General features: G+C 55.8%; 1 protein-coding gene across 1 annotated transcript in view; it reads left to right on the forward strand.

Moving 5' to 3' along the window:
• Positions 1-14,572, forward strand: part of Lrp1 (LDL receptor related protein 1) — an 80,311-nt gene that overhangs the window by 57,084 nt on the left and 8,655 nt on the right. Inside the window, exons 43-70 of the mRNA XM_076854739.1 lie at positions 1,610-1,814; positions 2,156-2,348; positions 3,105-3,230; positions 3,418-3,546; positions 3,779-3,898; positions 4,121-4,234; positions 4,467-4,616; positions 4,693-4,815; positions 5,129-5,245; positions 5,385-5,513; positions 5,783-5,905; positions 6,005-6,145; positions 6,231-6,421; positions 7,177-7,360; positions 7,512-7,597; positions 7,794-7,913; positions 8,440-8,627; positions 8,761-8,966; positions 9,778-9,966; positions 10,554-10,702; positions 11,060-11,153; positions 11,287-11,403; positions 11,621-11,740; positions 12,254-12,376; positions 12,523-12,648; positions 13,101-13,217; positions 13,895-14,001; positions 14,098-14,230. Of these exons, the coding sequence (XP_076710854.1) occupies positions 1,610-1,814; positions 2,156-2,348; positions 3,105-3,230; positions 3,418-3,546; positions 3,779-3,898; positions 4,121-4,234; positions 4,467-4,616; positions 4,693-4,815; positions 5,129-5,245; positions 5,385-5,513; positions 5,783-5,905; positions 6,005-6,145; positions 6,231-6,421; positions 7,177-7,360; positions 7,512-7,597; positions 7,794-7,913; positions 8,440-8,627; positions 8,761-8,966; positions 9,778-9,966; positions 10,554-10,702; positions 11,060-11,153; positions 11,287-11,403; positions 11,621-11,740; positions 12,254-12,376; positions 12,523-12,648; positions 13,101-13,217; positions 13,895-14,001; positions 14,098-14,230 (3,920 nt within the window). The remainder of the gene's footprint in view (positions 1-1,609; positions 1,815-2,155; positions 2,349-3,104; positions 3,231-3,417; positions 3,547-3,778; positions 3,899-4,120; positions 4,235-4,466; positions 4,617-4,692; positions 4,816-5,128; positions 5,246-5,384; positions 5,514-5,782; positions 5,906-6,004; positions 6,146-6,230; positions 6,422-7,176; positions 7,361-7,511; positions 7,598-7,793; positions 7,914-8,439; positions 8,628-8,760; positions 8,967-9,777; positions 9,967-10,553; positions 10,703-11,059; positions 11,154-11,286; positions 11,404-11,620; positions 11,741-12,253; positions 12,377-12,522; positions 12,649-13,100; positions 13,218-13,894; positions 14,002-14,097; positions 14,231-14,572) is intronic.

Genomic DNA, 14,572 nt, shown 5'->3' on the forward strand with positions numbered 1-14,572 from the left:
ATCCCTGCTTCAGGTGTGTCTAGTTCTACTGAGGTGAGGTGGCAGGGAGCTTTTTGACTGTGTGCCCAGGGCGTGCCCTTGACTGGATGTCAGGGAGCATGTTATCACAGAGGCCGTTCTGAGCCCTAGTCTGAACAATGGCTGAAGTACACTGAAGCTGGGGAAGGACACAAGGTACCCAAAGAGACAGGGCAGGGCTATCTTGGGGGCCTTTCTTGCCTAGAAGGAGCAGGCAGTTTGGGGGAGTTGGAAGGAACCGTATGGACCAGATGGTGGGGCAGAGGTGAGCAGAGGCTCAGATGACCCTGCCTCCTTACCAAGTCTGCCTGGAAGCTGGCATTGGGGCACTAGAGAGCCTGGGAAACTCACAGTCAGATGGGTAGAAGGTCTGCCATATTCCTGGCTGCTGAGTGCTTGTCCCAGGAAAGCCTTCCTCTGCTCCTTTACCAAACTTAGAAGCCACTGTGGCGTCACACAAAACCCCACACATGCAAGTTTGTTGACTACAGGAGGAAAGCCACCTCCCACTGTGAATGTGACCTGGGCTGGATCTGAGGGTGTGAAAGTCCCTGGTGGGGACAAGTCAAGTCAGCTGTCACAAGGCAAGGAGGAGACTCTAACTGCTGTCCCAGGACACCCATTTTTTCTGGACAAGCTGGAGGGAGATGGCACCTCTCTCCAAACTCCTATCCTGATTCCATGGTCATCAAGAACCCCTGGCCCTTCTCCAGGATGAGGCCTTTACAATTGCAGCCTTGTCCTCATGAGCTCACAGAGGCTCAGGAGCAGCTCAGCTCCCTGATGGACAAGAAGCATAGTTTTCCTCCATGGCCCTAGCAGAGAAGGCAATAGTTCAGTTGTGGTGGGGAACTTGGTTGGGGGTAGTAAAAAGAGTAAGACTAGAGAGATTCAAAGAGACGAGTCCCCCAGCTGTGTGATAAGAGCAGTAGCTAGGCCAAGGTGGGAGGGGGCAAAGACAGGTCCTACTGGAGAATTCAATGACATAACTGGCTTTTGTGTCCTTGGGTGGTTCTCCGAGTCCAGTGTGTATAAGGGTTGTCTAAGCACCACTGGAAAGTACTGGTTCCCCTGCCCAGCCCAGGCCCAAGTGAGTGTGAATCTAGGAGAACAAAAGCCCAGGACTCACCACCCAATACATATGGACTACTCTGTCACACTGTTATGTTAAATGGCCCCCTGAGACCTCAGGAAACTGAGGCACGTGGTGGTGAAGTAAGTTGCCTAAGGGCACCTACCTAGTGAGTGGTGGAGCCAGGATTGGAACCTGAGTTCCTGACTCACTTGGCTACATGATCTCTCATCTCAGTAAATTCAGACAGTCATGTCACAGACACTGTAGTGTGCCTGTGTGTGTACGTACACACAGCTACACACCATAAATGAGACCTGACCGTGTAGTGGGTGAATTGTGTGAGTAGTAGCCAGGCCCTTCCCAGACATCAGGGTTATGTTGGCTTCCATGGCTGAGGTTCCCATGCCCTGTGGTTTGGTGTATTCCCTGACTAGCCCCTGGGTTCTAGTTGTCTTCACAGCTGGCCCATGCTCTCCAAGGTAGACTCTTTGAGCCCTGTGTTCCTCTTCCCCCTAGTCTGATGTTCTGGACTAACTGGAATGAGCAACACCCAAGCATCATGCGGGCAGCCCTGTCTGGAGCCAATGTCTTGACTCTCATTGAGAAAGACATCCGCACACCAAATGGCCTGGCAATCGACCACCGTGCAGAGAAGCTCTATTTCTCCGATGCCACCCTGGACAAGATTGAGCGGTGCGAGTATGACGGCTCCCACCGCTATGTGAGTCTACAGGGCGGGCAGGCGGACGGCACAGAGGGAGGACAGGGTCAGGGGATAGCCAGTCTGCCAGTCACGGAGCATCAGAAAAGCAGGTGTGCTTCACAGTGGGAAGAACAGGAAGAGATGAGGAGTCCCACTGGGTCCTGGCCCTGGACAGCCCTCATGAGTCCTGTCAGAGCCTGGTTTCCTCATCAGTTAGACAAGGGAGATGGCAAGATGCCTCCACAGGTCCTTCCTGTTCTGTGGTTTCCCAGGCCCTCCTGTCCCTCCTGCCAGCCCAGAGGCAGAGTCAGATAAGAGGCCTGAGCCACACTGTGACAGTGAAGCTGTGGTCTCCATAGGTGATCCTGAAGTCAGAGCCAGTCCACCCTTTCGGGTTGGCTGTGTATGGGGAGCACATCTTCTGGACCGACTGGGTACGGCGGGCAGTGCAGCGGGCCAACAAATATGTGGGCAGCGACATGAAGCTGCTGCGTGTGGACATTCCCCAACAGCCCATGGGCATCATCGCCGTGGCCAACGACACCAACAGCTGTGAGTAGGGCCACCCTCACCAGCCTTACTCTCATTGTGCCTATACACACACTACAACCTGGTCTTGATTTCCTGAGGCCTCCATTGTAAACACATTTATATACACCTTTGCCCTCAAGATATTCTAAAGCATTTACCAATCCTCTAATCCAGACCCCTCAAGACATCTGTGCACACACATACACAAACCTGCACACTCCTAGGCCCATCTTATTTAAAGCATGTGTGCACACATACACAAATCACCCACACCTCCCCAGGTCTCATCTACATCCTTGGACAGCCCACCACATGCCCTGGTCATTGCCTCCACCCAGAGCCACCATACACTACAGTACGTGGTGTACTGTAGACATTCTGTCAGTACTAGGCATGCCAGGTGCTGCCTATACCCACCCTCAGCTTGTACATGCATATGCGCATGCCCATGCTGGCCAGGTGTCCCATACAGATTCACAGCTTTCCCAGGCTTCCCCCCTGCTCCTCACATATGCCCTGGGACCACCACTGTACATGTGATCTCAAGGCTCCTTGGATGAGAATCACCCTGAGATGCACCTCAAAGCCCAGAGTGCCCCATCTAGGAGCACATACATCAGCACCTCACCATCCCAACATCCCTTCCTGGCTTCCCAAGGCATCTGCGCCCCCTGCTGTGAACTGCAGTGCTAGGAGGCTCCGGGGCTGAGTGGGGCACCTTGGGTGTGTATGCAGCAGAGCACATTCTGAAGCTTGTGGTCACCTGTCCCTGCTCAGGTGAACTCTCTCCTTGCCGCATCAACAATGGGGGCTGCCAGGACCTGTGCCTGCTCACCCACCAAGGCCATGTTAACTGCTCCTGCCGAGGAGGCCGAATCCTCCAGGAGGACCTCACCTGCCGAGGTGAGTGAGTGAAGAGGGGCTGAGAAAGGATGATCCCATGAGGGATCATCTCCCAGACTCTCCAGCCCAGGCCCAGAAGCTCTTTTGACAAGGAGGCTCTGACAATGACCCCAGTCTGCAGGGGAGAGGGATATGGGCATTCAGGCAGGGGCCCTGACTTATGAAGCTCCCCCACCTTCCTCCCCAGCGGTGAATTCCTCTTGCCGAGCTCAAGATGAGTTCGAGTGTGCCAATGGCGAGTGCATCAACTTCAGCCTCACGTGCGACGGTGTCTCCCACTGCAAGGACAAGTCTGATGAAAAGCCGTCCTACTGCAGTAAGGAGCCCACACCAGCCCCTCCACTCCCAGGCCCAGGGCCCTGGTCCTCCTCCCCCAGGCCCCTGGTCAGTGTTGTGACCCAACGCCATGGTTTGAGAAGGAATTCTGGGAGCTCATAAGGGCAGAAGCACCAGTGGCCTGGACGGAGCCTATAGCTGGCAGTGAACTTATGCTCACAGTCATAGAGGTAGCCTTTCCCCAGCCTACTGTGACACTCCCCCTTCTGCAGACTCCCGCCGCTGCAAGAAGACATTCCGTCAGTGCAACAACGGGCGCTGTGTGTCCAACATGCTGTGGTGCAATGGGGCAGACGACTGTGGGGATGGTTCTGATGAGATTCCCTGCAATAGTAAGTGGAATACCCCCCCACACCCCCCGCCGAAACCCCAGCCCCAGCCCCTGACCTCACCCTTGCCCTGGCAGAGCTTTTGTTCCCAGGCCCTGGGCATCTAGTTCAAGGCACTCTGAAGACAGGCTGAGCAGGTGCTTTGGGCCAGGAGCTCTGTCCTAGGTCCTTCTGGCCCACCTGGAGGCGACTCTGACCTGACAGTACTGGGTGGCGCTGTTCTAGAGACTGCCTGTGGTGTGGGCGAATTCCGCTGCCGGGATGGGACCTGTATTGGGAACTCCAGCCGCTGCAATCAGTTCGTGGACTGTGAAGACGCCTCAGATGAGATGAACTGCAGTGAGTAACGACCCACCAGTCCCTCCTGGAGCCTCAGCCCATTGATCTCCCCTGCCCCATGTCCTCTTGGCATTCCTCTGCCCTTCCTGCTCCTGGACTCCCTGGGATTCAGGGAGCAGGGCGGTGAGTAGTCAACGTGGACAGCATTCCAGCTTTCTGAAATACATGAAGGCGCTGGGGAGCCAGCAGCTAGGAAGGTGTTTCAGGAGGACCCTTCATCACTCTCCATCAGGTGCCACCGACTGCAGCAGCTACTTCCGCCTGGGTGTGAAGGGTGTGCTCTTCCAACCCTGTGAGCGGACCTCCCTGTGCTACGCGCCCAGCTGGGTGTGCGATGGCGCCAATGACTGCGGAGACTACAGCGACGAGCGTGACTGCCCAGGTCAGCCAGTGGCAGCTGGGTGGTAGACGGCAGCCCCTATGGCTAGCAGTGTCTTCACACCTCCCTCACTCTGTAGGTGTAAAGCGCCCCAGATGCCCCCTCAATTATTTTGCCTGCCCCAGTGGACGCTGCATCCCTATGAGCTGGACATGTGACAAGGAAGATGACTGTGAACATGGCGAGGACGAGACCCACTGCAGTGAGTGACCACAGTACCCTGCTCACCAAGTAGGAGCCAAAGCATCTGCGGGCTGGGGTTTCAACCTACCACCAAGGCTGTGCCCATGCCCCACCTCTTAGTCCTCCTTGGAGAAGAGCACCCAGGGCCTTCTGCCATACCCCCTAGCACCTGACTCTCAGGCTCAGAAATGGACCATTTCTCCGTCTCATGTTGAGCCCCACACACAGGGCCGCTGTGGGCATCTCTTCTGTCCTTCCCATGGCATCTGCCCAACTGAGCACCATCCTCCCCTCCCCTCCGGCCATCTAACTACATTCTCTTCCTATCCCAGACAAGTTCTGCTCAGAGGCCCAGTTTGAGTGCCAGAACCATCGCTGCATCTCCAAACAGTGGCTCTGTGATGGCAGCGATGACTGCGGGGATGGCTCAGATGAGGCAGCTCACTGTGGTGAGCAGTAGCTGGGATCAGGTTGGGAGGGATGTGCCCCACCCCCACACACACCCTGCAGAGGGGCCCCACACAGCTGTGGGGCATGGCCCTGCAGCTGCCTGCCCCTCAGTCCCTCAGTGGCTCCCTGCCCCCACAGAAGGCAAGACGTGCGGTCCCTCCTCTTTCTCCTGCCCTGGCACCCATGTGTGCGTCCCTGAGCGCTGGCTCTGTGATGGTGACAAGGACTGTGCCGACGGTGCGGATGAGAGCATTGCAGCTGGCTGCCGTGAGTGACAGGAGTCATGAGGTGTGGGTGGGCAACCAATGGCCATGGTTTTACTTTGCAAATGGGGGAAACTGAGGTACAAGAGAGAAAGTGCTTGAGCAAGAGTCCTGCAGTCGGTCAGTGGCAGAGCCATAGCTACAGCTCAGGGGTCCAGACTCCCTGCCCAGCACTCTGCCCATTCTACTACTCAAACCACAGGAGAGTCAGGGGTGGGGGACAGCCATCAGTTGGTGGGGCAGAACTGAGGGGCCCTTTGCCTCTGTCTGCAGTATACAACAGCACCTGTGACGACCGTGAGTTCATGTGTCAGAACCGCCAGTGCATCCCCAAGCACTTTGTGTGTGACCACGACCGTGACTGTGCAGATGGCTCTGATGAGTCCCCTGAGTGTGGTAAGCCCTGGGGTTGAGGTAGAGGCTGGGCACTACTCTGGGCTGTGCTTGGACTGTACCCAGTGAACCAGCTTCATTGTCCCCCACCTTCCTCCCCAGAGTACCCAACCTGTGGCCCCAATGAGTTCCGCTGTGCCAATGGTCGCTGTCTGAGCTCCCGCCAGTGGGAGTGTGATGGCGAGAATGACTGTCACGACCAGAGTGATGAAGCCCCCAAGAATCCACACTGCACCAGCCCAGGTGGGCCCAGTGTGGGGCACCCCTCTCTCTCCCCCTTTCCCTGGATGCCTGTGACTCACTGACCCGCAACCTCTACCCACCACAGAGCACAAGTGCAATGCCTCATCACAGTTCCTGTGCAGCAGTGGGCGCTGTGTGGCTGAATCACTTCTCTGCAATGGCCAGGACGACTGTGGCGATGGCTCAGACGAACGTGGTTGCCACGTCAACGAGTGTCTCAGCCGCAAGCTCAGTGGCTGCAGCCAGGACTGTGAGGACCTCAAGATTGGCTTCAAGGTATGCCCAGCCCCCAGCTGGGGCTTCCACACCCCCAGACCTGACCAGAGCTGCTTGCTCCACCTCCTCATCTATCCATTCATTGTCCATTGAGTGTTTATTGAGTACCCACTCCGCCAGCCAGTGTCCCAGGCTCTGGGGATGCAGCAATGAACAGACAGAAGCCTCTGCTTAGGTGGTTCTCCATCTACCTGGAAGGTGCAGTGAGCAGGATTTGCTGACAGATAAGATAAGAGCTGTGAAAGAAGACAGAGGATGTCAAGTAGGCAACAGATAACACAGTCCAGGGAGTTCAAGGGAGAAGCCAGCCTGGAGGGAGTGCTGTCAGCCTACAGATGCTATTTAAATCCATGAGCCTCATCAGATCCCCAAGGAAGTGTCGATGGCAAAGTGGAGGTCCAAGGCCTGAGCCTGTGCCGAATGACACTGAGGGGAGGGAGGTGAGGGGAACCAGCAGAGGGGACTGAGGAGGAGTGGCTGCCAAGACAGGAGGACAGCCAAGTGAAGAAAGCACTTCAGGGAATCATGCACAACTCTGTCCAGTGCTGCTCACCAGACACCCTGGAGGAGGCCCAGGCATCAGTCTTGATAGAGAGACATCCAGGGTACAACCTCTGGCAGGGTGGGTCAGTACTTGTGTGCTGTCTGCCTCCCTGTGGCAAGGGCAAGTCAAGAGGACTTCTGACTGTGGGTCTTCTTAGGGAGAGGCCCAGACCTCTGCCACATCCTGAGCCTGAGTCTCCCTGTGCCCGCAGTGCCGCTGTCGCCCTGGCTTCCGGCTGAAGGATGATGGCCGGACGTGTGCTGACGTGGATGAGTGCAGTACCACCTTCCCCTGTAGCCAGCGCTGTATCAACACCCATGGCAGCTACAAGTGTCTGTGTGTAGAGGGCTATGCCCCGCGTGGAGGTGACCCCCATAGCTGCAAAGCTGTGACTGGTGAGATGGGTGCTTGGAGGATGTGAGGTGGCCCAGGCAGTTGGGGAATGAGGAGGGAGAGCTGGGACAGCAGAGCTTAAGACAGGCTGGGGGACCAGGGCTGCTAGAACATGCTCTAGCCAGTAGCTAAGCCAAGATCCTCTGCCTCCAGAAGAAGAGCCATTTCTCATCTTCGCCAACCGGTACTACCTGCGCAAGCTCAACCTGGATGGCTCCAATTACACACTGCTTAAGCAGGTACCAAAACCCAGGCTCTCCTCACCCCTGTCCAGTACAGCCTCCCCACCAACACTTCCCACTTGGCCACATGTTCATCTGCACTACTGCCTCTCTAGCTAGACTTCTCCTGACTGCAGGCCTTCCCTCCCCCAATGCCAATGTGCCCCTGATGCCATAATTGACTTCTTCCACTTTCTCTACTCCCCAAATCCAGGGTCTGAACAATGCTGTTGCCTTGGACTTTGACTACCGAGAGCAGATGATTTACTGGACAGATGTGACAACCCAGGGCAGCATGATCCGAAGGATGCACCTTAATGGAAGCAACGTGCAGGTGAGGCCAGGGGCAGTTTTCCCTCAGCTGACATGCTGGGAACCCCAAAGATGTGATCTCAATCCTCCTTCCCAGATGACTCCCTGTTTTAAAGTTATTTTCTCTTTTCCTCTCCTACCTCCCAGAATTATTTCCCTCTCATCTCTGCAATGAGAGACTTCATGATTCTGTTATCATAACTTCTCCCTTCTTCAAGCCCAGAGCATGAGGGCTAGAAGATTCCTCTTGCCCTTCCCCTTGCTGCCCTTTGAAGGTCTCCCTAGTAATTAGAAAGTCCCCCTATGCCTGACCTCCCTTACACCTATGCTCCAGGCACTGTGGGGCCTGGGTGTGGTCTTGCTCATCTAGACACTTTCCTGGAGCCCTTGCTGATACCTACTTAGTGTCAGGCCCAGGATGAGCATTTTATATCCATGATCCTCCCAACAGGCCAGGAGAGGGAGCCCTACCCCATTTTACAGGAATGAGAAGCTGAGGGTCCTACCCCAGTCATCCAGGGCTCTTCCTGCCTTGTTCCTGCCTGCAGGTGCTGCATAGGACAGGCCTCAGCAACCCAGATGGGCTGGCTGTGGACTGGGTAGGTGGCAACCTGTACTGGTGTGACAAAGGCCGGGATACCATCGAAGTGTCCAAGCTCAACGGGGCCTATCGGACAGTGCTGGTCAGCTCTGGTCTCCGTGAGCCCAGGGCTCTGGTGGTGGATGTGCAAAATGGGTATGTGAGCAAGGAGGGTTGGGGAAACCCCTGAAAAGTGATACCCTCAGGTATCCAGGCTCAGTCTCCCTTCAGGCTCCTGGTGGGACCATGCACTGGACCTCTTGGTGCTCACTGCCTATCAACCTGCCAGGTACCTATACTGGACAGACTGGGGTGACCACTCACTGATTGGCCGGATTGGCATGGATGGGTCTGGCCGCAGCGTCATTGTGGACACCAAGATCACATGGCCCAATGGCCTGACACTGGACTATGTCACCGAGCGTATCTACTGGGCTGATGCCCGCGAGGACTATATTGAATTTGCCAGCCTGGATGGCTCCAATCGCCATGTCGGTCAGTGTGCCACTGAGACTGCCCAACATAGCAGGCCTAGGGGGACATAAGTCTGAAGTGACAGGGGATCAGGATTGCCCTTGCCCTTGCTGCCCTTTGCAGGGCTCCCTAGTAATTAGAAAGTCCCCCTATGCCTGACAGCCCTTACACCAAAAGTGGGCATAAAAGCCAGAGGTAGCCTAGTACATGGTGCACACCTATAGACTCAGAGGCTCGGGAGGCTGAGGCAGGAGGATCACAAGTTCAAAGCCAGCCTCAATAACTTAGCAAGGCCCTAAATAACTTAGTGAGACCCTGTCTCAAAATAAAAAATAAAAAGGGCTGGGGATGTGGCTCAGAAGTTTAGCACCCCTGGGTTCAATCCCCAGTACCAAAATAAATAAATAAATAAACAGAGGGTATGGTATAAGGACACCACCTACCAAGTAGGGGTTCAGAGTACCCAGGGCACTCCCCAGGACTGGCCCAGGTATGAGGCCACAATTCAGCTTCTTGGTAAGGAGAAAGAAAGGCCTTTCCCAGGTGTAGCTCAGGATAGCAGTCCTAAGAGAGGTGGGGATTGGAAGCCTGGAGCTGGGAAACACTCCTGACTTCCTAAGAGGAGCCATATACTATGTAGAATAGGAATTTCTAAGGACAGTCTGCCACTCATTAGTTATGAAACCTTGAGAAGCCATAGACCCATCTGGAACTGGGTGGGGCTCATGCCCACCTCACATGGTTAGGTGGGGGCTGAGGAGATCAAGTAGGCAAAGCAGAGTGTCTACACTTGGAGCTGACTGCTGCCGTGCTTGTTTGCTGCACCCCACAGTGCTAAGCCAAGACATCCCACACATCTTCGCACTGACCTTGTTTGAAGACTATGTCTACTGGACCGACTGGGAGACAAAGTCCATCAACCGAGCTCACAAGACCACAGGCACCAACAAGACACTCCTAATCAGCACTTTGCACCGTCCCATGGACTTGCATGTCTTCCATGCCCTGCGCCAGCCAGATGGTAAGTGAGCAAGGGGCAGGAGCAGCAAAGGATGAGCTGGGCAGAAGGCCCCAGGGTGGTATGGGAACCCAGAAGAAACTGGGTGTTCAGGCTAATGGAAGTTTCTGCTCATCCCCATTCCAGCATTGACTGAGGACTCCTTGCTAGATACTGGGAGGTTCCAGAGGGCTTAAACAGAATGTGGTTGGGTTCATGAGAGCTTCAGCCTAGCCCAAGTCCAACCATGGAGTCCTGTGGCAATTAGGCCCTGAGGCCAGTCAGGGAATCCAGAGAGGGGTGGGTCTGGGTGCAGAGCACCAAAATGGGGCCCAGGAAACGGAGGGACAGTAAGGGAGGGCAAAGATGTTGCAGGATGTGAGCTTGAGACCCAGCCTGATCTTGGGACCTTGAGAGGATCCTCTACTGCCTTAGGCTCCAGCTCCTTCCTGAAAGAGGCAGGATGGAGGTCCACCTTATCTCCACCCAGCTAGCCTTTGGAAGATCAGAAACTTCACAGAGAATACTTCCCTCAATATGCCAGAGGCCAATGACTTGGGGAGTCATAAATCAGGCTGTCAGCTTCCCCTTAACCACCTTTTCTCTGGCAGTACCCAATCACCCCTGCAAGGTCAACAATGGTGGCTGTAGCAACCTGTGCCTGCTGTCCCCTGGGGGTGGGCACAAATGTGCCTGCCCCACCAACTTCTACCTGGGTGGTGATGGACGCACCTGTGTGTCCAACTGCACTGCAAGCCAGGTGAGGCTTTCCTCTGGACCCCCACTGCCTTGACCCCTCACGCCAGTACCCCCAATCCTCCTTGGACCCAAACACCTGCTCTAATATCCTCATACATCTGGTTTTCCCAGGCTAACACCCCCACATTTCTTACCTACCTCTTGTCTCCCAACAGCAATACTTTTATACTTGTCACCTCACACAGACACCTCCACACCCTAAACATGACCCTCCCTCACGAATCCCCCAAGCCCTGACCTCCACACACCTTCCCCCTAACAGACGCCCCCTTTCTTTGAAGCATCCTAGCCTCTCAAAAGAAAAACTTCTGAGTTCCCCAGACCCCACCAACCCCTCTTGCCCCCACTTGCCCTCCAGTTTGTGTGCAAGAACGACAAGTGCATCCCCTTCTGGTGGAAGTGTGACACTGAGGACGACTGTGGGGACCACTCAGATGAGCCTCCAGACTGTCGTGAGTGCCCAGGGTGCAGATGGCAGGAGGGGCCTCACTGGCTATCAGAGAGGTGGAGGCTGCAGTGCTCAGGGAGGGTCCTGACCATGCCCACCCCCTGCTCTTCTGACGCCAAGCCTCACCTCCCCGGCAGCCGAGTTCAAGTGCCGCCCAGGACAGTTCCAGTGCTCAACAGGAATCTGCACAAACCCTGCCTTCATCTGTGATGGTGACAACGACTGCCAGGACAATAGTGATGAAGCCAATTGCGGTAAGCAGCTGCCCAACCACCAGCTACCCTCCTTCCCCAAGATTTGAAGGTTTTAAGAGCAAGGCATATCCAGCCAATGGCAGCTTTCTATCCAGGCTGGATTCCTGCTGCTCAAAGCCCCAGACCCATTCCTGCCCACTGAGGGAACCGGGCCCCCTCCCTGCCCCTGAGTCCTTGATCCGCCATTAGTTACCCTTTCCTCCTACTGCCTCCACAGACATCCACGTCTGCCTGCCCAGTCAGTTCAAGTGCACCAACACCAACCGCTGTATTCCTGGCATCTTCCGCTGCAATGGGCAGGACAACTGTGGAGATGGCGAGGACGAGAGGGACTGCCGTGAGTGCCTGAGGCCATAGGGGCCAGGGTGGGGAGCAAGCCATACACAGGGTGCACGTTGATTCTCCACTACTCTTTTTTTGGTACCAGGGATTGAACCCAGGGCACTTAACCACTGAGCCACATCCCCAGCCCTTCTGACTTGCTTAGAGCCTCGCTAAGTTGCTGAGGCTGGGTTTAAACTCTAGATCCTCCTGCCTTAGCCTCCTGAGCTGCTGGGATTACAGGTGTGCACCAGGCCCCCCACTGCTTCTTCTAGAGGTGCTCCAGTTACTTTATTAGAGGGGCAACATCAATCATCCATGTAACCTGGTTTACTCATAAAATCATCTTTCTTGGAGGTATTACAGATCCAGAATAGAAAATGCATTAAAATTGGAAATAAACTATTCCTTCCTCCCAAGATATTGCTGGCCAAACCAAGGCCAAGGCTTGGAAGAGGGAGAGGACAGTGACCCTGAGGGGAAGGCACACAACAAGGGGAAGATCCTCATTCTCTCATTCACCCCACAGCTGAGGTGACCTGTGCCCCCAACCAGTTCCAGTGCTCCATCACCAAGCGCTGTATCCCCCGTGTCTGGGTCTGCGACAGGGACAATGACTGTGTGGATGGCAGTGACGAGCCCGCCAATTGCAGTGAGTGACCTGGCACTCCTGGGGAGCCCACCATCCCCCACAGCGTGTGCTGCTGCCACCACCTCCACACGTGCACCCTTGTGCCCACTCCCACCCTGCCACATGCTTCTGGAAGGGCCTCACCCTCTTCCTGCCCTCCCTTGCAGCCCAAATGACCTGTGGAGTGGACGAGTTCCGCTGCAAGGACTCGGGCCGCTGTATCCCAGCACGCTGGAAGTGTGATGGAGAAGATGACTGTGGGGATGGCTCAGATGAGCCCAAGGAAGAGTGTGGTGAGCCCGGCCCCCACTCCAGAGGAAAGCAATCTACAGGGTAGGGGTGGCATGGTGCCCACTGGCAGTCAGAGATCTTGGCTGCGTGCTGACCATGTCTCAGCATGGCCCCGCACCAGGCTTCCTGTGCCTGCTGTGGAATATTCTCAGCCAATGCCCACCACCTCCTAATCCCTTCTTCCATGCCCCCACCACACCTCATCAACACATACCTGTGCAGAATCTTCTCTGCCCACATTAAGGAATCTGTTCATGTCCTCCCCAAAGCAGCCGTCTCCCCACCCCCCACCCAACACACACAAACTCTTGTCTCCTAACCGCTTTGTAAACTCCACGTCACACCACAGCCTGGGCTCCCCAGAGCTGAGCTTTCCTCAAACCACACCCACCTGTGATCATAATATCTACTTGCCACTCCATCCCTGACTGTCCCAATGTCCACTCCATCTCAGATGAGCGCACCTGTGAACCATACCAATTCCGCTGCAAGAACAACCGCTGTGTGCCAGGCCGCTGGCAGTGCGACTATGACAATGACTGTGGGGACAATTCAGATGAGGAGAGCTGCAGTATGTGCCACTCCCTGCTGCCCCCAGGCCACTGCTCGCCCCTCCCCAGGCCTCTGCACTTCCCTCCTCAGCTCCCCTGCCCCTACTACCACCTGTCTGGGCTAGAGCAAGGGGCCCCCCTCCCAGGGCGGGGTCAGAGTTCCCTCGCGCCTCACCCCACCCCACTCCATGCCGTGTACTTGAGTTTGTGCCATTTCACCTCATCTCATGTTTCTCTCCATTTTCACACTGTCCTCTTGGGGTTGCAGAGGTAGGTGTCTCTGATGTGCCCCTGCTCCCACCATGTCCTGCCTCTGCCCCAGAGCCCACCCATCCCCTATGTGCCTCTGCCCATCATCCTTCATTGGCCCCTCCCCAGACTCAGTGCTTGTCTTAGTGGTCTGGTCCCTTCTCTACCCTCCCCATCCATAGCCTTCCCTGAGGGCAGGACCAAGGACCTAGTGCTCTCTCCCATGTGTCTGTCCCCACTGGATAAGCATTGTCCCCTGAGGGCAGTCAGTGGCTCTGTCCAGGATTGGTTGAGCATCCTGGTCATTACACCAGTCACCTGTGGCCTTTAAGGACACAGGGATGGGGTTTGTGCTCCAGAGTCTCACTTCCAAGGGCTTGGAGATGGCCGAAGGCTGAGTCCCTGTGCCCACCCTGCTGGGGTCTATCTCTCCCCTGTCCCTCCCCAGCCCCTCGGCCCTGCTCTGAGAGTGAGTTCTCCTGTGCCAATGGCCGCTGCATCGCTGGGCGCTGGAAGTGCGATGGGGACCATGACTGCGCAGACGGCTCGGATGAGGTGGGTGGGGAACCAGAAAGAAGGAGGCCTCAGAAGAGTCAGAGCAGGGCCCCATTGGTGCCAAACTGACCAGGCTGCTGGCTCCCATGCCCACAGAAAGATTGTACGCCCCGCTGTGACATGGACCAGTTCCAGTGCAAGAGTGGTCACTGTATCCCCCTGCGCTGGCGCTGTGACGCGGATGCTGATTGCATGGACGGCAGCGATGAGGAAGCCTGTGGCACTGGTGGTGAGCCCTCCAGCCTGTCTTCCCCTGGCCCTCCCATCCCATCGTGTGGCCAAGTTCTCTCATTCTTCCCCCTATTCATTATTCATGCAGTGATTATTTATTGACCATCATAGGTGTTGGAGATACAGCACTGAACAAGACTCAGGGCTGCTGTGTGCATTTTTGTGCAGGTGGTTCTCTCCCCAATGGCACCTAATTGGGGCCAGTTAGGCTGAAAGCCAGAAGCCCATAACCCCAGCCACCAACACAAGTTCCTAACAGTCTGCTGCCCTGAGAAGCCAAGTCCTGCTCACTTTCCTTCCTTGGGACAATGAACCAGAACCTGACCCTAGCAGATCTTCC

The sequence above is a fragment of the Callospermophilus lateralis genome, chromosome 4 (assembly GCF_048772815.1).
Source record: "Callospermophilus lateralis isolate mCalLat2 chromosome 4, mCalLat2.hap1, whole genome shotgun sequence".
Classification (NCBI taxonomy): Eukaryota; Metazoa; Chordata; class Mammalia; order Rodentia; family Sciuridae; genus Callospermophilus; species Callospermophilus lateralis.